Raw genomic sequence first — 22,982 nt, 5'->3', positions numbered from 1 at the left:
ATGTCTTATTGCAAATTCCAGTAGATAATGCCTTTCCCAGGTGTGATGTGGCTTGGTGTTCCCAGCATCATAGTATGTTGATCCTGTTGGAAATGCTCTCAAAATGGTGTCACGGGAATAGAACAGACAATCAAAAATGGCTCAGCAAGGTATTCTTTACTTCTGCAGAAGGGCGCTTTGCAGACAAAAGGTCTGGGAGCAAGCACACTGAGTGGGAGGTCTGACCAGGTTTTATCCCTAAGACCCAGGTTCCCGCCCCTGGCTCCTCATAGGCTGAGGACCAGAGTCACAATCTTCCCAGGATGTCACCTAAGATTTTTATTGGTCAATGGGGTCATGAGTAATACTTGCAAGCTCTTGAGTGGAGGACTGTTTTACCCACCCCTTTAGTTCTCTGAACATATGCTGGGTAAAAACCGGTGAAATTACCCTACCAAACTGTTTTTATGAGAAAGGGGAGAGAACAAAGGACTGGCAACAAGCTGCCATTTTTAGAAACATTATTCGCAAGCTGTGTGTATAGATATATATATCTAAATAATGTGTGCTTAAAATGAATATGGATCATTTCTCTATTTCTCATGTCTTCCCTTTTGGTAGAAAAGACTGTATTTTCCTACAGTCCACAGTGAAAAGAGTGCAATCTAAGTCATATTCCATGACTTCTGTACCTTCATGATACTGGGTGTCTTGATAGAGGGCCTCAGTCTGGATTATGGGGCAGTCAGCATCATTCAAATGTATTAAAGCTTGAGATAGTACTTTAGTCTACCTGGCTAAAGTGGTTTTACCTGTTAGTAATTTAATCTGCTGCTTCAATATTCTCCTTTTCTTTTCCATCACCCATGCTCCTTAGGGGAGACAGAACCTCCATTTACTATCATGTTCTTTTGTGCAAGCTTGTCTATCACGATATTTGAAATGTCATCCTTGGTCACTGTCCATTTGACTAGTGTATCTATACATAGTACTCTACTCTGGTAATTCCCTAATGATGACCTCCTTTTTGTGTGTGGTGACTGGAGAAAGTCTAAATTAGGCCAGACGCAGTGTCCACCCAAACAAAGACATTTAGAACCCTCACTCGGAGGAAGGGGGCCGATATAATCATTTTACTCTCATTGACTCACCAGTGGGGAGCTCCAGTGAATGGACTCACGCTCCTTTGGCAGTTGCCTTGGGCCTTGTTTAGAACACACAGCAACTGCATTAACCAAGTCATTTTGTTTCAAGGGCATTCTAGCAATCTTGGCCATATGCCATCCCCTTCAAACACTATGGTGGCCACTCTTTGTATGCTGTATCTACTGAAGGGCAGATTGCTAAGGCTTGTACCCGGGCTAGGGTGTCAGCTTCATGCTGCCAGAGGGTATCAGTGCCTCATGATCTGGTATATGGAAATCAGTGACAACTGACTCAGGTTCTGGCAAGCAAACCCAAATGTCTTTCTATATATTCTACCCCCAAAGGGCTTATTTATAATTATCCACCCATATGCTTCCCACTGTCCAAGCCATAGGGTTAATCCCTTTAGAACAGCAGAATTGTCAGTGCAAAGTGTTAACAGTCAGGAACTATGAGTGATTACCAGTGAAATCTTCTGCGTTCATCCTCATGGCTGCCGCAGTTCATTCCTGTTTCTATCCAGGTGATGTCAGTGTTCCTAAGACCAAGACCAAATTCCCAGACACCTGGATTAAACCGATCTGTACCTGATGTCCTCATGGGCTGACAGAGGAATACGAGTGGGGGAATTTGGAGCACTGACACATTCTATAAGGCCTAGTGGGGAAGGAAATGGCAACCCACTCCAGTATTCATGCCTGGGAAATCCCATGGATGGAGGAGCCTGGTGGGCTTCAGTCTATGGGGTTGCAAAGAGTCGGACATGACTGCGCGACTTCACTTCACTTCACTTCACTTCACTTCACTTCACCTCATAAGGCCTAGTAGCACCTGCATTTTTAGAGACAGTGGGCTGGCATACGGGATGCGCCTCTGCTGCAAATAGGCAACCATTTAGTCAAAGTGGGGGGTTAAGCTATGGCAGATGTGGGTCAATAGAACATGTTCTCAATCTCCCCTTGATAGGAAGGCAAATTCTTACTATAAAATGCTGTTTCTTAAAACTGTCTGGTCATATCTAATTTGTGTGCATTCTCAGATATTCCAGTCAGAGCCTTGGTAATATAACCAATGTTTCCAATTGTGTCCTGTTACAAGGAGAACAGATTATTATTGTATTTATACAAATAAATATATGACCATAAAAATCAGAATACTCACGGAACACTCCAAAACCTGGAGGGATCAGATAGGGAGAAAAAAGTAAATGTTTCATCTTTACTCACAAATGTATATGTTAGCAAATTGCTCATAGCTTAAGAGAAAAGAGAAAAAGTTTTCTTAAATCTGGAAAACCAAAACACAAAAGAACTAACAATGTTTCAAACAGAAAATCAAAATTATAATCATCCTCATTATTTCACTCAGTCCCATGAAATTTATGGAAAAAGACAAACAGTAAAAAAAGAAAACAAACAAACAAACAAACAAAAAAACTGCCCCTTGTAACTGATGAGGTAAAATTAAGTTTTAGATTTACATAAGTACACTATAGATATTAAAGCCTGTTTTTCTTTCGTATAGAAGCCTAATGAAGTTCAATAATGTATCCAATCTAGATCATATAAGCAACACTACTCTCTCAAGGCTGCATTTTTGACATGGCTCCTAGTATGGGAATTGTGGGCCACATCTACATTCCAAGGACAGGGGAGGTAGCGAGGAGCCTCTCATTGCCTGAGTCCAGCTCACCTGTCAACCAGTGGTTGCATCCTCTCAGTAAGCTCTAACACAGATACACTCACCTGGACCCTGACACATTGACTCCTTCACACAAATGCTCATAAATTCACTCAGTTCAGTTCAGTTTAGTTCAGTCGCTCAGTCATGTCTGACTCTTTGTGGCCCCATGAACTGCAGCATGCAATTCACGTCCATCACCAACTCCCAGAGTTCACCCAAACTCATGTGCATCAAGTCGGTGATGCCATCCAGCCATCTCATCCTCTGTTGTCCCCTTCTCCTCCTGCCCCCAATCCCTCCCAGCATCAGAGTCTTTGCCAATGCGTCAACTCTTTGCATGAGGTGGCCAAAGTATTGGAGTTTCAGCTTTAGCATCAGTCCTTCCAAAGAACACCCAGGACAGATCTCCTTTAAAATGGACTGGTTGGATCTCCTTGCAGTCCAAGGAACCTCAAGAGTCTTTGTCAACATCACAGTTCAAAAGCACCAATTCTTCGGCGCTCAGCTTTCTTTATGATCCAACTCTCACAGCCATACATGACTACTGGAAAAACAATAGCCTTGACTAGATGGACCTTTGTTGGCAAAGTAACATCTCTGCTTTTTAATATGCTATCTAGGTGGGTCCATTATGTACACTCTGATCTTCCCATATACCCCTTCATTTACACATGCACATTAACCTCAGAATAAGGAATCTGCTAACATACACACTCACACACAAGCAAACTCACGTCTACCATGAAGCTAAACCATTCACTCATATGTAAATAAACTCACACTTCCATTCATGATTATGTTACACTCATACAATTCTTGCAAGTTAAGCTCACTTTAACTTGTGGGAACCTAGTACACATTCACTGCCTCACATGAACATACTGGTGTTCTCTCATGTGTTCACGAGTTTCAGTCATACCCCTTGAACATAAACATGTACTTTAATACTCAAATATTATCACACTAACAGACTCTTATGATGTATAGGATTATGAGGCATGGAGGGAGGAGTGCACTTCTCCAGAGGTGGAACCAGCACTGGAGCACCAGCACCTTTGGGCTGCATCCTTTCCTTGCTGGACAGCACTTCAGCTGCAAACTTTACCCCACCATCAAGACTCAGTGAACAGACAGGTCCAACAAGACTGTGGAGTAAAAGGATGTGCATTCATCTTCTCCCATGACAACTCCAAAATTGTAAACAACTGTTGAACAACCATTGACAGGAGAATATTGAATCCCACTGAAAAATGATACCCCTTGTTGGAGGGGAAAGGAGAAGCCCCAACGAGACAGTAATGAGGCAAAATCGTGTTTAGAATCAAACCTCATACACAACAGAGAAGCTCAGAGGGCTCCAACAAAACCTTGTGTGCACCAGGATCCAGGGACCCCACAAGAGACTGAACCACACCTGCCTTTCAGTGTTTGAGTCTCCTCTATGGCTGCATACGTCAGCAGTGTCCTGCCATGGGAACAGGGGCTCTGGCTGCAGCAGACCTGGGAGGTGTGGTGTGTAAGCCCCACGATAGAGCCACCAAGTAGACAACTCACAAACTGGAGGACAATCAAACAATTATACCAAAGAAGTTCTCACACTGTTGTGAAAGTTCTGGGGCCCACAACAGATTTCCCAACCTGGGAATCCAGCAAAGAGACTGAGAACCCCCAGGGAATTTGATTTTGAAGGCCAGTGGGCTTTGATTACAGAACTTACACAGGACTAGGGAAACAGACTCTTGGAGGGCACAACAAAACCTTGTGTGCACCAGGACCCAGGAGAAAGGAGCAGTGACCCCACAAGAGAATGAGCCAGACTTGCCTGTGAGTATCCAGGAGATTCCAGTGGAGGCATGGGTCGACAGTGGCTTACTGTGGAGTCAGGGGCACTGAATCTAACAGTCCTGGCATAAGTTCTTTTGAAGGACCTCCATTACCCCTATCATAGTTTAGCCTCAGGCCAGACGACAGGGAGGGAACACAGCCCCTCCAATCCACAGAAAATTGGATTAAAGATTTACTGAGCATGGCCCTGCCCATCAGAGCAAGACCCAGATGCCCCCACAGCCAGTCCTTCCCATCAGGAAGCTTCCACAAGCCTCGTGTGCTTATTCATGGAAGAACAGACAGAATGGAAACCACAGTTACAGAAAACTAACCAAAGTGATCACTTGGATCACAGCCTTGTCTAACTCAATGAAACGTTGAGCCATTCCATGTAGGGCCACCCAAGACAGATGGGTCATGGTGGAGAGTTCTGACAAAACGTGGTTCACTGGAGAGCGAATGGCAAACCACTTCAGTATTCTTGCCTTAAGAATCCCATTAAGAGTATGAAAAGGCAAAAATATATGACACTGAAAGATGAACTCCTCAGGTCAGTAGATGCCCAATATGCTACTGGAGAAGAGTGGAGAAATAACTCCAGGAAGAATGAAGAGGCTGAGGCAAAGCGTAAACAGTGCTCACCTGTGGATGTGACTAGTGATGGAAGTAAAGTCTGATGCTGTAGAGAACAATATTGTATAGGAACCTGGAATGCTAGGTCCATGAATCAAGGTAAATTGGAAGTGGTCAAACAGGAGACTGCAAGAGTGCACATCAACACTTTAGGAATCAGTGAACTAAAATGGACCAGAATGGGCAAATTTAATTCAGTTGGCCATTATATCTACTGCTGTGGACAAAAATCCCTTAGAAGAAATGGACTAGCCCTCACAGTCGACAAAAGAGTCTGAAATGCAGTACTTGGGTGCAATCTCAAAAAAGACAGAAAGATCTCTGTTCGTTTCCAAGGCAAACCGTTTAATATCACAGTAATCCAAGTCTATGCCCCAACCACTAATGTCAAAGACGCTGAATTGACTGGTTTGATGAAGACATGCAAGACCTTCTAGAACTAACACCAAAAGAAGATATCCTTTTCATCATAGGGGACTAGAAAGCAAAAGTAGGAAGTCAAGACATACCTGAAGGAACAAGCAAGTTTGGTCTTGGAGTACAAAATGAAGCAGGGCAAAGGCTAACAGAGTTTTGCCAAGAGACCACACTACTCATAGCAAACACCCTCTTCCAACAACACTAGATGACTACACATGGACATCACCAGATGGTCAACACTGAAATCATATTGATTATATTCTTGGCAACCGAAGATGGAGAAGTTCTATACAGTCAGCAAAACCAAGACCAGGAGCTGACTGTGACTCAGATCATGAACTCCTTATTGCCAAATTCAGACTTAAGTTGAAGAAAGAAGGGAAAACCACTAGACTATTCAGGTGTGACCTAAATAAACTCCCTTATGATTATACAGTGGAAGTGACCAATAGATTCAAGGGATTCAATCTTATAGAAAGAGTGCCTGAAGAACTGTGGATGGAGGTTCCTAACATTGTGCAAGAGACGGTGATCAAAAGCATCCCCAAGAAGAAGACATGCAAGCAGGCAAAATGGTTGTCTGAGGAGGCCTTACAAATAGCAGAGAAAAGAAGAGAAGTGAAAGGCAAAGGAGAAAAGGAAAGATATATCCATCTGAATCCAGAGTACCAAAGAATAGCACGGAGAGATAAGAAAGCCTTCCTCGGTGTTCAAGGCAAAGAAATAGAGGAAAACAATAGAATGGGAAAGACTAGCGATCTCCTCAAGAAAATTAGAGATACCAAGGGAATATTTCATGCAAAGATGGGCTCAATAAAGGAAAGAAATGGTATGGATCTAACAGAAACAGAAGATATTAAGAAGGGATGGCAAGAATACACAAAAGACCTAAAAAAATGATCTTCATGACCCAGATAACTACGATGATGTGATCACTCACATACAGCCAGACATCTTGGAATGTGAAGTCCAGTGGGTCTCAGGAAGCATCACTATTAATAAAGCTAGTGGAGGGGATGGCATTCCAGCTGAGCTATTTCAAATCCTAAAAGATAATGCTGTGAAAATGCTGCACTTAATATGCCAGCAAATTTGGAAAACTCAGCAGTGGCCACAGGACTGGAAAAGGTCAGTTTTCATTCCAGTCCCAAAGAAAGGCAATGCCAAAGAATGTTCAAACTACTGCACAAATGCACTCATCTCACAGACTAGCAAAGGAATGCTCAAAATTCTCCAAGCTAGGCTTCAACAGTATGTAAACTGAGAACTTCCAGAAGTTCAAGCTGGATTTAGAAAAGGCAGAGGAATCAGAGATCCAATTGTCCACATCCTTTATATCATCGAAAAAGCAAGAGAGCTCCAGAAAAACATCTCCTGCTTCGACGACTATGCTAAAGGCTTTGACTGTGTGGATCACAACAAACACTGCAACACACTTAGTGAGATGGGAATACCAGCCCACCTTACTTGCCTCCTAACAAATCTGTATGCAGGTCAAGAAGCACAAGTTAGAACCAGACATGGAACAACAGACTGGTTCCAAATTGGGAAAGGGGTATGTCAAGGCTGTATATAGTCACTTTACTTATTTAATTTATATGCAGATTACATCATGTGAAATGCCAGGCTGGATGAAGCACAAGCTGGAATCAAGATTCTCGGGAGAAATATCAGTAACTAGCCTCAGATATGCAGGTGACAGTACCCTTATGGCAGAAAGCAAAGAGGAACGAAAAAGCCTCTTGATGAAAGTGAAACAGGAGAGTGAAAAAGCTGGCTTAAAACTCAACACTGAAAAACGAAGACCATGACATCTTGCCCCATCACTTCATGGCAAATTGATGGGGAAACAATGGAAACAGTGACAGACTTTATTTTCTTGGTCTCCAGAATCACTGCAGATGGTGACTGCAGCCATGATTAAAAGATGCTTGCTCCTTGGAAGAAAAGCTATGGCAAATCTAGACAGTGTATTAAAAAGAAGAGACATTACTTTAGCGACAAAGGTCCCTCTAGTCAAAACTATGGTTTTTCCAGCAGTGGGGAGGGAGGTGGGAGGGAGATTTGGGAAGAGGGGTGACACATATATGAATGGCTGATTCATGTTGATGTATGGCAAAATCCATCACGATATTGTAAATAATTATCCTCCAAGTAACTAATTTAAAAAATAAAAAAACCATTGAGTGTACTCCCACATATATGCTCACAAATAACCTTACTCAAATGTATTCACACATAAACAAGATCACACAAAAAACACATTTACCCCAACTACTCAGTATTATGCTAATATGCATTCACATGCCTACAAATTCATTTATACAGGTGAAGACACTTAAATATTCACTTTAAGCATACACATTTACACCTAAGAAAACACTCTCACCCATAAACATGCTCACACATATAATGTCACACAGAGATATGTTGACATACATACACATTCTTGCACACTAACTAAACACACACTGATTTGCCCTCAAATGCAAGTTCAAAAACACATACATTCACGTGCATGCACCAACACATTCATTGTTTCACATAAACATGCTGATGTGTGTGTGTGTGTCTGTGTGTGTGTGTCTGTGTTAGTCGCTCAGTCGTGTCCAACTCTTTGTGACCCCATGGACTGTAACTGTAGCTGCCAGGTTCTTCTGTCCGTGGGGATTCGCCAGGCCAGAATGCTGGAGTGGGTTGCTAGGCCCCCCTCCAGGGGATCTTCCTGACCCAGGTATCGAACCCAGATCTGCCACATTGCAGGTGGATTCTTTACCGTCTGAGCCACCAGGGAAGCCCAAGAATCCTGGAGTGGGTAGCCTATCCCTTCTCCAGGGCATCTTCCCAACCCAGGAATCGAACCAGGATCTTCTGCATTGCAGGCAGATTCTTTACCAGGTGAGCTACCAGGGAAGCCAAAACATGCTGATATAGTCACTCAATTTCAGGACCTTACTCACAAGTTTACTCACAAAGGGACTCAGATATAAACAGTCAGATGCTTCCAGATGTTCCCACTCACACTTTCACTTACACATTCTTAAAATCCAGAACATGCTTATATACATGTATACACAAACATGTTTCCATCCACCATAAAGCTCAGACATTAGCTCACAGAAGAAATTTGCTCACATGTACTCACATTCTCATTTTATCTCACATAAATATGCACATACTAGCTCACAGCTGAGAACCTGACACACATTCTCTCATTCACATGAACATAACTTTAATATTGTCAATAGATAATTATGCCACATGGAGTTTAAGGCAAGGAAGGCTTTGTTTAAGACTACTGTAAAAGGGGACAGAGACTGTTGCAACAAGGAAAATAAACTCAACTCCATCTACACGAGAGACAGATGAAAATTTATCGCCAACAGGGTGGTTGAAGGAGGTAGTGACTGGGAAATTACTAACAGGAACTTAGGTATTGTGTTGGCTAATTTCAGATGTCAACTTACTTGTACAGCATTTCCTGGTGTGTCTGTAAGCAGGATTCTGGAAGAGATTAGCATATGAATTGGTAGACTGAGTAAAGAAAATTGCCCTCACCAATGCAAGTGGGTATCACCCAATCCCTTGAGGGCCTGAATAGAACAGAAAGGCAGAAGAAGGATGAGTTTGCTCTTTGCCTGAACTGAGACATCCATATGACTCTGTTCTAAGACATCGGCATTCCTTGTCTTAGGCCTTTGCACTTAGACCAGGATTTGCACCGTCTGCCCTCTGATTCTCAGACTTTTAGCCTTGAACTGGGTTCAGGATTTGTCAGGCCTTCTGACTTAGACTGAATTATACCACCGACTTTATTGTTTTTTCCAGCTTGCAGACAGCAGATTGCATGATTTCTCATCCTCCACAGTTGCATGAGCCAATTTCTCTAATAAATCTCTTCATGTATATGTATGCCCGTGCTCATGCTCAGTTGCTAAGTCGTGCCTGACTCTGCAACCCTGTGGACCTGTAACCGTCCAGAATCCTCTGTCCATGGGATTTCCCAGACAAGAATACTGGAGTGCATTGCCATTACCTCCTCCAGGGGAACTTCCCAACTGAGGGATTGAACCCATGTCTCCTGCTTCTCCTGCATTGGCAGGCAGATTCTTTACCACTGAGCCACCTGGGAAGCCATATCTATATCTATCTTATATCTATAGCAACATTGATATATAGTAGAGAAATATAACTAATATATATATATATATAATATAAAAATATATATACACATATATAAATGTATAGATATTAGGTATCTGATCTAGTTATCTATACCTATAGGTATAGATACTTGATATATAAGATATGTGTATATCTATCTGTTTCTTGTTGATTCTACTACTGTAGAGAACCCTGACTAACACAAATATCAAGGGAGGCTGGGAGTGGGACTTGATTAGATATCAAGAGGAGGGATGAAAAACTCAGGTATGAAGTATGGGGGGATTCTGATTAAACTGATTCTGATTAGGGAGGATCTTTGCTAAAACTGGGCTCGGCAGCTTGGCAGGTAGGATCAAGCTTCAGGTAGAGTGAAGAAGAGGACTCAGAACGGCCTATGGTTTGGTTAAGGAGGGAGTTATTTTCAGTTCCTCCCCTTCTTCAAGGGAAGAAGAGGCATTCTTTTTCCTGTGAACAATATAACTCCATTTCTCACTCAGTCACTTTTTGTTCACTAAGCAACAGCTGAAGCGTCTGCTGATATTTGGTAGTAGAAGATATCTGCTGGATCCTGCAAGGAATCAATCACTTAATGAGGGAGGTTTCTAAGGAGGCAAAAAAGAAAGATTAAGATTTATAGTGGACTATTAATATTTAGACACAGTTTCTGAGTCCAGAAGGATAACCAATTGAAAGCATTTCTAGCCGTTGGGCGTGAAGCATGTTTAGATGGTGGAGTGAGGGCATGGCAGTGGTAATCTAATAGATTTCCTAGTTTGCAGTGAATGTTTTCTATGAAGCACAGACATCAGATAGGTTTTGGTAAGCTCATCCACAATCATGATTATTTCCTGGAGCAGAGCATGGAGATAAAGTGTAATTTCCTGAGTGACCCACATGGCAGCAGTTTCAGGCATGAAGATCATACATAATCTGCTGCAATGATGAGTCCTTTGAAATTTATATCAAGTTGTCTAGCTTCAGCTCATAGGACTTCTTTTGATCCTATGAAGACAAAGCATAGACTTCCAATAAGAATCTGGGCAGTCAGCATTGTGTTCTCAGTGATGTCAAATCAGGAGGGTTGGCAAAAATTTGGAAACAGTAGTTTGAGGAGTTGCCGCCAGATATTGAAGCAAACTGGAAGAGGTGAGAATTTGGTAAGGACTGACAAAATGTATGAGATAGCAGAAGCCAGTCCGATTTAGATGTAGGTCACATAACCACGTAGTTTACAACGACGTGCAAAATAGCTCAAAGACCAGAATCCCATAACTTACAACGCTGTGTTTTCTTTTTAAAAACAAAATTTCAACAGTCACTTCCTTTTTGGCCAAAGATACTCAAAGTAAGATTATTATGTGTAATTCTTTGTAATTCTTGTTCTGTTTGATCTGGGATTAGCCATCTCATGAACTTATCAGCTTCTCCAGAAATTCAAGAAATCCTGACTCGGTCTAGTGGTGTGGTCTCAAAGTTGTTTAAGCAATGCCATTAGGAGTAAGAATAAGATCATTCTTATATTTATAAAATGTCTGATATCACTAGATTTGGCTTGCTTATTTGGACAATTTCAGCAAGAATGATAATTGACCACAGAGGCCTTTTTAGTTTGCATTGCTGGAACTTTTCATAAGGAGTCTTAGATTGGACTTTGAAAAGCCTCTCAAGGCTAGGAAGCCATGCCAAGAACTCACCACCAGAATTCATATGCAGATTTAGGTAAATTAATCTCTTCTTGAAGTCCTCACAGTATCCTAAGTTTGCTAGGCCTGCCAGGTGGTGACCTCTCCTACTCAGCTCTAAGACTGAGAAAGCTGTAATCCAGGTAGGAGGCCCATTTGCCCAAGAGGACTTGGTAAGCATTGGCTTCATAAAATCACCTTTAATTTCTTTAACTATCTGATCATGTCTGATTATATGTATTGTTTTCAAATATGATATTCCATTAAAGGCTTATATAATCAAATCAATACAGAGGAAAGATTCATATTGAACCTCTTGTGGCCACTCAACACAAGCCTTATATGTAAGTTCTCTTGCTAATAACACATGTACATCCATGGCTGATTCATGTGAATGTATGGCAAAAACCACTACAATATTGTAAAGTCTCCAATTAAAAAATTATATATATATATACATATATATATATATATATGTATATATATATAAAGAAATTTCCCTTCTAGAGCTAAAAAAAAAAAAAATTGCCACCCACCCACTTGGAGTGCTCTGCCTCTTGCTCTGGTATCTTCTTGCCCTTCATATATGGGAGTGAGTTTCAAATTTCATCCAGGGAACTCACGAGGTTTCAAATCAACAATCTGTATCGTGCATCGAACCTGGACTAGCAACTCGTTTCATACATGATATTATACACGTTTCAATGCCATTCTCCAAAATCTTCCCACCCTCTCCCTCTGCAACAGAGTCCATAAGATTGTTCTATACATCAGTGTCTCTTTTGCTGTCTTGTACACAGGGTTATTGTTAGCATCTTTCTAAATTCCATACATATGCGTTAGTATACTGTATTGGTGTTTTTCTTTCTGGCTTACTTCACTCTGTATAATAGGCTGCAGTTTCATCCACCTCATTAGAACTGATTCAAATGTATTCTTTTTAATGGCTGAGTAATACTCCAATGCCAGTCCAGGTTCTATGCACGATACTGGATGCTTGGGGCTAGTGCACTGGGACTACCCAGAGGGATGGTATGGGGAGGGAGGAGGGAGGAGGGTTCAGGATGGGGAACACATGTATACCTGTGGCGGATTCATTTTGATATTTGGCAAAACTAATACAATTTGTAAAGTTTAAAAATAAAATAAAATTAAAAAAAAATCAACACTCTGAATGTGTGCTGGCATGTGAGTGAGATTTTCATCACATTGGTGGGAGCCAATGAGTGAGCGTTTTTGGTAAGTAAATGTTTTGAGCATTTTTTTAGCATATTTGTTATTTGGATTTTTTTGTTTGAGCACTTTTGCACGTGAGCATAAATGTGACAGTGTCAGTGTGTATTTGAGCCTGTTCATAGGTAAGAGCGGTCCATTGTGAGTAAATTTTTGCTTTAGTGAACATGTGTGTGCTCGATTGTACGAAGGTATTTGTGAGCATGAACACACATGTTAGCGTGTTTATGTGTTTTTGTGTAATCTTATTAATATATGGTTGTATTTGTGTAAAGGCACATATATGTGTGTCAGTGAATGTAAGTGTATTTATGTGACTGAATTTGTGAGCTTCCTAGTGAGCTTTACTGTTTGTGTGCAGATGAATACCTGGGCATGTTCTTCTTTATGTCAATGTTGGCCTGCATGTGTAAATGAGTGTGTCATTGTGGGTACACTAACCTCATGAGTGTGAGTGAATTTTTGATCATGTATGCAGTGAGTGAATGTGTGATAATTTTCATGTGAGTGAGATCTGAGTATGTTTATGTGAGTGAATGTGTCAGTGTCTGCACGTGTGAGTAATACTATTCAAGAGAGTGAACTATGAACTTGTACATGTCAGAGTAGGTTAAAGTAATGTTTGAGTGTTGAAATGCATGTTTGTGTGTGTCCAAGTGTATACCTGAATTTGAAGCCATGTGTATGGATGTTATTAGCACTTTCCTGTGAGTCAGTGAATGTGTATCATGTTTCATGCTGCAAACTAGGTAACATGTGGAGTATTCTTGTATGAGTGAAATGTGATCATCTGAATGTAAATACATATGGGTGTATTTTCTTTATGAGGGAATATTTCTTCTTTGTGGAGAGCATCCATGTGAGCATGTTCCTGATTATGAGAGTGCTAATGTGCATGTGAAAGTGAATATCTGGGAGCACCTGAGTTTATGTATTCATGAACCTGTGTGACTGAACTTGTAGGAATATTCATGTGATTGAGTGAATTCTTGTGCAAGTTTGCACAGAGTGAATTTATTATGGTGTGACTAGTTATGTCTACGTATTTGAATACATCTATGAGCATGTTCCGGAGAGCATCCATGTGAGCATGGATGTTTGTAGGAGAGCATCCATGTGAGCATGGATGTTTGTAGGAGAGCATCCATGTGAGCATGTTCCTGACTATGAGAGTGCTAGTGTGCATGTGAAAGTGAATGTCTGGGAGCACCTGAGTTTATGTATTCATGAACCTGTGTGACTGAACTTGTAGGAATATTCATGTGATTGAGTGAATTCTTGTGCAAGTTTGCACACAGTGAATTTATTATAGTGTGACTAGTTATGTCTACGTATTTGAATACATCTATGAGCATGTTCCGGGGAAGGCAATGGCACCTCACTCCAGTACTCTTGCTTCAAAAATCCCATGGATGGAGAAGTCTGGTGGGCTACAGTCCATGGGGTCGCTAAGAGTTGGACACGACTGAGTGACTTCCCTTTCACTTTTCACTTGCATGCACTGGAGAAGGAAATGGCAACCCACTCCAGTGTTCTTGCCTGGAGAATCCCAGGGACCGGGGAGCCTGGTGGGCTACTGTCTATGGGGTCTCACAGAGTCGGACACGACTGAAGTGAGTTAGCAGCAGCAGAAGGGCTAAATCTTCATAACCTTCATTTGGCAATGGATTCGTAAATATGATGATAAAAGCATAAGTAACAAAAGAAGAAACAGATACATTGAATTTTTTTTCTTTTTTAAATTTATTTATACACATATATATTTATGTATTTTTTAATCTATTTATTTTAATTGGAGGTTAATTACTTTACAATATATTGAATTTCATAAAAATCAAAAATATTTCTATATCAAAGAACATTAATAAGACAGTGAAAGCACAACCTAGAAAATAGGATAAGAATCTTGTGGTATGCATATATCTAATAAAGGTCTAGTATCCAGAACACATGAAAAACATTTACAACTCAACAAGTAGCCAAGGAATCTGAGTGAGAAATGAGCATAGAATGTGAATACAAATTTTTCCAAACAAGATATACAAATGTGCCATAAGGACGTCAAAATAAGCTTAACATAATTAGTCATTAAGGAAATACAAGGAAAAGCCACCACATGATGTCACAAAAAAGAGATTCGTAAGTAGATTTTTTTTTTAAGTGAAAAATAAAACATATTTATGAAGATGTAGAGGCATTGGGATCCCTGTACATTACTGTTGGGAAATGCCAAAGACTGTTCAAACTACCACACAAATACACTCATTTCACATGCTAGCAAGGTAATGGTCAAAATCCTTCAAGCTAGGTTTCAACAGTATGTGAACCAAAAACTTCCAGATTTACAAGCTGGATTTACAAAAGGCAGAGGAATCGGAGATTAAGCTGCCAACATCCATTGGATCATAGAAAGAATTCCAGAAAAACGTCTACTTATGTTTCTTTGACTATGCTAAAGCCTTTCCTTATGTGGATCACAAGAAACTATAGAAAAACTTAAAGAGACAGAAATATCAGACCATCTTACTTGCCTCCTGAAAAACCTATATGTAGGTCAAGAAGCAACAGTTAGAAGCAGACATGGAATAACTGACTGGTTCTAAATTGGGAAAGGAGTACATAAAGGCTGTATAATGTCACCGTGTTTATTTAACTTATATGCAGAATACATCATGGGAAATGCTGGACTGGATGAAGGACAAGCTGGAATCAAGACTACCAAGAGAAATACCAATAACCTGAGATATGCAGAAGACACCACACTTATGGCAGAATGCAAAGTGGAACTGAAGAGCCTCTTGATGAAAGTGAAAGAGGAGAGTGAAAAAGTTGGCTTAGAACTCAACACTCAAAAAACTAAGATCATGGCATTTGGTCCCATCACTTAATGACAAATAGATGGGGAAACAATAGAAACGGTGACAGATTTATTTTCTTGGGCTCCAAAATCACTGCAGATGGTGACTACAGCCATGAAATTAAAAGACGCTTGCTACTTGGAAGAAAAGCTATGACAAACCTAGACAGTGAATTAAAAAGCTGAGACATTACTTTGATGACAAAAGTCCATATAGACAAAGTTTTTCCTGTAGTCATGTATGGACGTGAGAGTTGGACCATAACGGAGGCTGAGCACTGAAGAATTGATGCATTCAAACTGCGGTGTTGGAGAACACTCTTGAGAGTCCCCTGGACTGCAAGGAAAACAAACCAGTCAATGCTAAAGGAAATCAACCCTGAATGTTCACTGGAAGGACTGATGCTGAAACTGAAGCTCCAATACTTTGGCCACCTGATGCGAAGAGCCAACTCATTGGAATAGACTTTGATGCTGGGAAAGATAGAAGGCAGGAGGAGAAGGGGACAACGGAGGACGACACGGTTGGATGGCATCACCAGCTCCATGGACATGAGTTTGAGCAAACTCTGAGAGATGGTGAAGGAAAGGGAAGCCTGGCATGCTGCAGTCCATGGGATTGCAAAAAGTCAGACACAACTGAGGGGCAGAACAACTGAACAACAGCAAGTAGCTGTAAAAAAGAGACTGAAAGTTCCTGAAAAAGGTAAAAGCCTTATGGTTGTCTCATCAATTCCACTATTATCTATATAAGCCAAAGAATTAGAAGTATTTGTTCAAACAAAAGGTAACAAAAAGTTCTATCCCCACGTTCATAGCAGCCCTAACCGAAATGGGAACCCAAATGGGAAACATCCCAAGGATCCACCAACTTGTCCTCAACTTGTTTCACATTCATAAACAAAAGTGACCCTCTGTACACAGGCATAGCATTCAGCAGCAAAAAGGAATGAGAGAGGCCAGACACAAAAGGTCACATATTGTAGGATTTTATTTCTCTCAGCTATCTAGAAAATGTAAGTTCATAGAGGGAAACAGAAGATTAGTAGTTACCAGAGCCTGGTTATCAGAGTAGTTATCAGAGCAGTGAGGGGGAAATGGAAAAGGAGTGATTACTGGCATGGGGTTTCCTTTAGGAGTGATGATTTATTTAGGCACAACAGAGAGAATGGCTGAGAAGCATTGTGAACGTACTAAATGCCTGTGACATTCACCACAATAGTGCAATAATATTTTTAAACACAAAAAGTGCTTATTGGCTTAAGACTTCTGCAAATAGATTGGGAATTGACTTCAACAAATGCTGGGCTTCCTTTGTGGCTCAGCTGGTCAAGAATCCTCCTGCAATGTGGGAGGCCTGGGTCTGACCCCTGGATTTGGAAGATCCACTGGAGAAGGGAATGGCTACCCACTCCAGTACTCTAGCCCAGAGAATTCCATGGACTGTGTAGTCCATGGGGTCGCAAACAGTCGGACATGACATGACTGAGTGACTTTCACTTTCACTTTTCAGCAAATGCTGAAATGCATGCTTTAGGAAAACTCTTTGAACATAATACCGGGGAACGAAATAGAGGAATACTTGAAGATATCCCTAAATTTTTAAAAGATGCCCCTATAGTGTTAAGGGAGCTACTGAAGAGACCCAATAGATGTATTTGCCTCAAGAATTTTATGATTGTGATGTTTCAGTGCTCCAGATCATAGCAGCCATTCTCCTAAAATAGCCCCTAGTGGGCATAGGCACTCGGACATATGGCTCATAAAGTTAAATTGAGTCTTTGACACTTAGAAATGGGCTTGACAGCTTGGGACCCAATGGACTATCCCCATTGAAAATACTGAGTATGAGTTAGGTAAAACAAAACAAGGCCGGTATAAGGGGTGAAATCTATAATGCATAAGTTCTATATAGGGCAAGGTTGATTATCTTCACTGTGTCTCCTACTAAAGGCCATAACTCCCAAATACCGTCACCTGGGGGATGGAGTGGGTAAACATTTAAATATATGCATTTGGGAGGGGGTGTCACTGTTTAGCATAGAGCAGGTGATTAGCACAGTCCTGAAAAGAAGTCTCTCTTCATTTCTCGGAGCCTTGAAGTGAATTGGGGAGCCCTGATGAATCCCTTTTCAGCTCCTATTTTTACTCCTTCCACTCTCCAGTCTCCATTCTCGAGGCATCTATGTCAACTTCTATGTTCTTCTCTAAGTAATTTTAGCAACATTAAAACCTCCAAATTCTCCTTCTGTCTCTCACAGGAGGTTGAAACAGTTGCTCATATGTGATCTATACACTTAATCTTTTTTTCTTTATATTTAAATATATATAAAGAAAATAAATATAATATATATATATATAATATATACATATATATATTACACACACACACACACATATATATATATGTGTGTGTGTGTATATATATATACACACATTATCAGAGAAGGCAATGGCACCCCACTCCAGTACTCTTGCTTTGAAAATCCCATGGATGGAGGTGCCTGTTAGGGGCAATCCATGGGGTCGCTAAGAGTCAGACACGACTGAGCGACTTCACTTTCACTTTTCACTTTCATGCATTGGAGAAGGAAATGGCAACCCACTCCAGTGTTCTTGCCTGGAGAATCCCAGGGACCGGAGAGCCTGGTAGGCTGCTGTCTATGGGGTTTCACAGAGTCAGACACGACTGAAGTGACTTAGCATAGCATATATATTATTGATGTATAGTTGCCTTACAAAGTTCCAGGTGCACAGCAAGGTGATTCAGTTATACATATACACATATATTATTTTTCAGTTTATTTTCTATTATAGGTATTTCAAGAGATTGACAAAGGGACTACAGTTCCCAGTGTTATATAGTAAAACTTTGTTGGTTGTTGCTCATCTTTTTTTTAAATTAGAAATCTAGCATTCTATTCATACTAAGTCAAACAAGTGGAATCAAAATGTCATAAATTTTTTAGTTAGGCAAACATTAATACGTTTTCTAAAATATATATTATATGTACTACTGAGTAACTATTATTCACTTAATACCATTGTACCATGAGTGGTCAACACAAAAGTAGTAGAATTCTATATCACCAAAGCTACCATTTAAGAGAAAAACCTGACACATATCAGAATTATCTTAGAATTTTTTGAAAAATGCCAAGGTATTGCTTTTATTCTCCAAAGCTATAGATATGTTGCTAATGAGCAGCCATGCTTAAAATCAACTGGACCATAATGATAATCTTTTAGTTTTATCTAGTTTGTTTCATTGTTTTCTATTTCATGTTCAGTGCTCCCGTTTATTTCAGTTTATGTTTTCCAATTTCTCCATCTCTTACCTTTGATGTTCTTTCTCAAGCCTTTATGAAGTTTTTAAAATAAGTGTATCTCTGATGACCTGAGCTGACACAAGGTGGCAACTGGGGATCACACCCAGCTTCCCATACCCCAGGGTGCTGCTGCCTATAGGGACATTGCCATTTTGCTTTTGCAAGGGTACAATGTAAAGGACAGAGAAGGCAATGGCACCCCACTCCACTACTCTTGCCTGGAAAATCCCATGGACGGAGGAGCCTGGTAGGCTGCAGTCCATGGGGTTGCTAGGAGTGGGACACGACTGAGCGACTTCACTCACTTTTCACTCTCATGCATTGAAGGAGGAAATGGCAACCCACTCCAGTACTCTTGCCTGGAGGATCCCAGGGATGGGGGAGCCTCGTGGGCTGCCATCTATGGGGTCGCACAGAGTCGGACATGACTGAAGCGACTTAGCAGCAGCAGCAGCAGCAATGGAAAGGAAGGGACTCCTGTGGGCTCAAAGTATGACCTGGTGCTGGAAGGCTTGCATGCAATCTGAAAGCCTTGATCACTCATTGGACGGCGGTCATGCCAATCTTTGCCTCCTGGCAAATGAGCTTAGAGCTGGCGCTGGAGGAAGTGGTCGCGGTTGACCCTTCCAGCTCCACCTACCATCGCCAGCCCATCAGGGTCTTTCCCGCCTTGACTGCGGTCAGCTCAGCTTCAGTCTTGGTGGGCCGGTCTGTGGGCCACCCCCTCACCATTCCTGTTGTGGGGCCTACACCAGCAACTCGCAGACTCCTGTTCCCTGTGCAGCCGACGTCTCTGCTTTCCCACCCCCACCCTGCGGTTCCACTGCCAACAGCGTCTCCTCAGCGCAACGCTCAGCCCGGCGGCCGCCATCTTCCCCACAGACATCACTGCAGGACGATCACTGTCTGGCACGTCTCTCCTGCCATGTCTGCCACAGAGGAGCACGACTGGATCCCAGGTGGCAAGGAGAGAGCTGGTGGTTGGGCGGGCCGCGACCCCAGTCTCCTTGGGGTCCAAGCATCTGCTTGCGAGGGGACGGAAGGAGTCGAGGAGGCCACGGCTCTTCTGGCTTCCTTGGAGGTCTCCAGAGCCCTTCCCGGGGAGCAGGGTTGGCCACAGGCCGCAGTGGAAGAGGAATGTGGTAGAGAGCCGTTAGAGGAGGAGGAGATGGAGGAAGATGTAGAGATGCAGGAGGACAAGGAAGAGAGTGAGATCGATTTCGAGTTGGAGGACGTGGAAGAGGAGGAGCACCTGTCTGGAGAGGGCGAGGAAGAGGAGGACGAGAATGAGCAGGAGGGTGCGGCAGTGGTTGCAGGCCTTGGATTCTGCATGGATACGTTTGGGCCCCTGTTCCAGGGTCACCTCGACTCCTTTCTACGCAATTTCCGTAACAACAGACATGTCCTGTTCTGGCCTCACGCTGACCGCCTGATGGCCAGGGGCTGCTCCCAGCCACCCTCGGACGCTGGAGAAGGTCCGGTGCCTCCTCAGGAGCAGGAAGACCTGGGAGAGGGAGGCAGAGTCTTGCAGGGTGAGTACCCACTGGAGGGCGATACACCCTGGGAGCTGTGGGATCCTGCGGAGGGGGTTGCATCCTAGAAGACAAAGGAACCAGCAGTGGAGGCCGAGTTCTGGGCGAGGAAGCCCTGACTGCTGCCTCTGAGACTGGGAGGCTGAGGCCTGTGATCCCGGAGGGGCTGAGGCGGGCAAGTGGTGGCTGAGCCTTCAGGCCCTTGTGGGGCCATTGAGCTCAAAGGCAGGTAGGTCTCTAGCAGTCACACAGTGGGTCAGAACTCTCAAAAACCTCCGGGCACAATTTACACAAGTGGAAGCCCAGTTCTGGAGACCTTCATGGTCTCGAGAAACAGCATGCTGCCTTCTCCCAACCTAGAGGCAAACAAGTGGCATCCCTCCCTGTTGGTCAACGGCTTTAACAAATGTGAATATTTTTGGTAGGAGGATCTGAGAAAATGATGACATAGCACAGGGGCACTTTTCAGGGATTGAGGAATCTGAGCATCCCCATAGAATTTGTCTTTAAGTCAAACAAACATTTTTTTCCATTGAAATTCCGACACACACGTACAAAATGGTATCAGTATCAAATGCTTCGGATCCCTTCTCCACAGGGGCCAGAAATAATCAGAGAGATCTGTGTACCGATCTACTGGAAAGAGGGGAAAAACGTTTGTGAACATTGTCAAGCAGCAGACATGATGGGGGGCTAGAAATGTATCCAGGTATTATTTGTTGTTTCTTTCATTAAACCTATTTCTCTTCTCTCAGGCCTAGACTCTGCTGCTGGTTTTAAGTTGGGATATTTTCCCTGCCAACTTTTGACCCCAATGTCTGCATCATTCTGCCCTAATGATGAGGGTGAGGATCAGTATGAAAACACTGATGAAGAGGAAGAGGATGGAAATGAAAAACCTGAAGGACTCTAAATGGATGTGGTCTCAGCAAAGAGCAGCTCTGGATAATACAGGTATTGTTGTATAGGCTTTAGTACGACATAACCATTCCTGACACATACCTGTTACTAACAGCTTTATATTTTTAATTTTTCTTCTGTAAAATAAATAAGAAAATTGTTGAAATTTAATTTTGGAAAAACAGTTTATTGTTAATAATGTTTTCTAGATAATGTAGGAGGCAGTATGTTCTGAAATGTATTTCATTTATAGCCACAAGTCCTTTGTCCTGTAGCTTTAAGTCTACTATAGTTGGGGAATTTATCAGACCTGGAAATGGAGACCAGTGCTTGTTTAGAGAAGAGTCACCAGAAGCAGCAGCTAAAGTGACTAGGCCATGCATTAGCTGTGTCATCATCACCTGGCCACAGAATTGTAGTCTCTTGTACTGACAATGACTTTGAGAAAGCGATTCCTTACAAAGTAGTAAGATGTTAAGGGTTTCAAGAGAAGTGCATTTCAGGATTAATTCACAAATATTAGTTCAATTTACATTTTTTATTCAAGAGAAAAGAAAACTAGTCTCAGTATTATTTTTGGTTGTCACTGAAGTGGTAATTATATCTTTGTTTCTCTTTCCTCTATTCATTCATCTTTTAGTCTCTCTCACTCACTCTCTCACTCTTTCTTAGTTTTCATGCATGTGGATGTTTGATAAAGCCTCATCCTCGTTTTACACATGTGGAAACTGAAGGTCTGGAAATATAAGGGATTGATGATTTGTGCAAGGGAACACTAGTTTTTTAGGGGGAATGACTTATTTAAATCACAGTGTGGCCTTTCAAGGAATCAGCAAGCATTTATAGTGGTGTGCAAGAGGGAGATAAGTATTGCATGAGCAATGATGTGCACCCTGATCACCAAGGGTCTGGGTTACAAGAAGAAAACATTAAGAAAATAGATGTACATAGTTTTGACTCATATTTAGAAAGTCACTGCATGTTATTGAGGTACAATTGTTAACTGGCTCTTATTTCATCCTACAGTGGGAAGGCATAGAAAAAGCAGACAGCAAAAGAAAAGATGAATCTGTTCTTCATGGATATTCTTGTTTACATTAGCCTGAAATACTAATTTTGTTTCAAAGTTTCAATGCCCCAAAGTGATACTAACTACTGACATCTGACTTTACTCTTATCTTTTACAGATACTTTGATAGTATTGTTCACATTGGAAATAAAAGCTTGTTTGAAAGTAATAAGCCGTAGTTGTTTTTTTTTTTTTTTTTCACATAAATACCACTGATTCAAATCTATCATTGTTCAATTTATTTTGGCCCACCTTACTGTCACTGAAAGGGATTTCTTTCTGCTATTTGTCAAGCCTGTTTTAAATCCTTTTATTGCAGCCCCAAATAAATTAAAATATAAGATTGTAAATAATTTGTGGGATGGTGCCCTAGCCTCTACTATATTTTATTGAAAGGAACTGATGGATGACCTAGCTTCCCTGGAACAGCAGCATCAGCATCAGCTGGAAACTTGTTTGCAATGCACATTCTCAGACCCTGCTCCAGACCTACTGAGTTGGAAATTCTGAGGGTAGGCCGCTAGC

At 41.7% G+C, this 22,982-nt stretch overlaps 1 protein-coding gene across 1 annotated transcript in view; it reads right to left on the bottom strand.

Annotated features, from left to right (window-relative positions):
• LOC139181519 (uncharacterized) overlaps positions 1–19,827 on the bottom strand; it is a 52,139-nt gene extending 32,312 nt beyond the window's left edge. Inside the window, exons 1-2 of the mRNA XM_070785041.1 lie at positions 19,768–19,827; positions 1,589–1,728 (exon numbers count right to left, since the gene is read on the bottom strand). Coding sequence (XP_070641142.1) covers positions 1,589–1,728; positions 19,768–19,827 — 200 coding nt within the window. The remainder of the gene's footprint in view (positions 1–1,588; positions 1,729–19,767) is intronic.
• Between the last annotated feature and the right edge of the window lie 3,155 nt (positions 19,828–22,982).

The sequence above is a fragment of the Bos indicus genome, chromosome X (genome assembly GCF_029378745.1).
Source record: "Bos indicus isolate NIAB-ARS_2022 breed Sahiwal x Tharparkar chromosome X, NIAB-ARS_B.indTharparkar_mat_pri_1.0, whole genome shotgun sequence".
Lineage (NCBI taxonomy): Eukaryota > Metazoa > Chordata > Mammalia > Artiodactyla > Bovidae > Bos > Bos indicus.
Note: the sequence above shows the minus strand (reverse complement) of the source record. Positions and strands in the feature narration are given on the sequence as shown.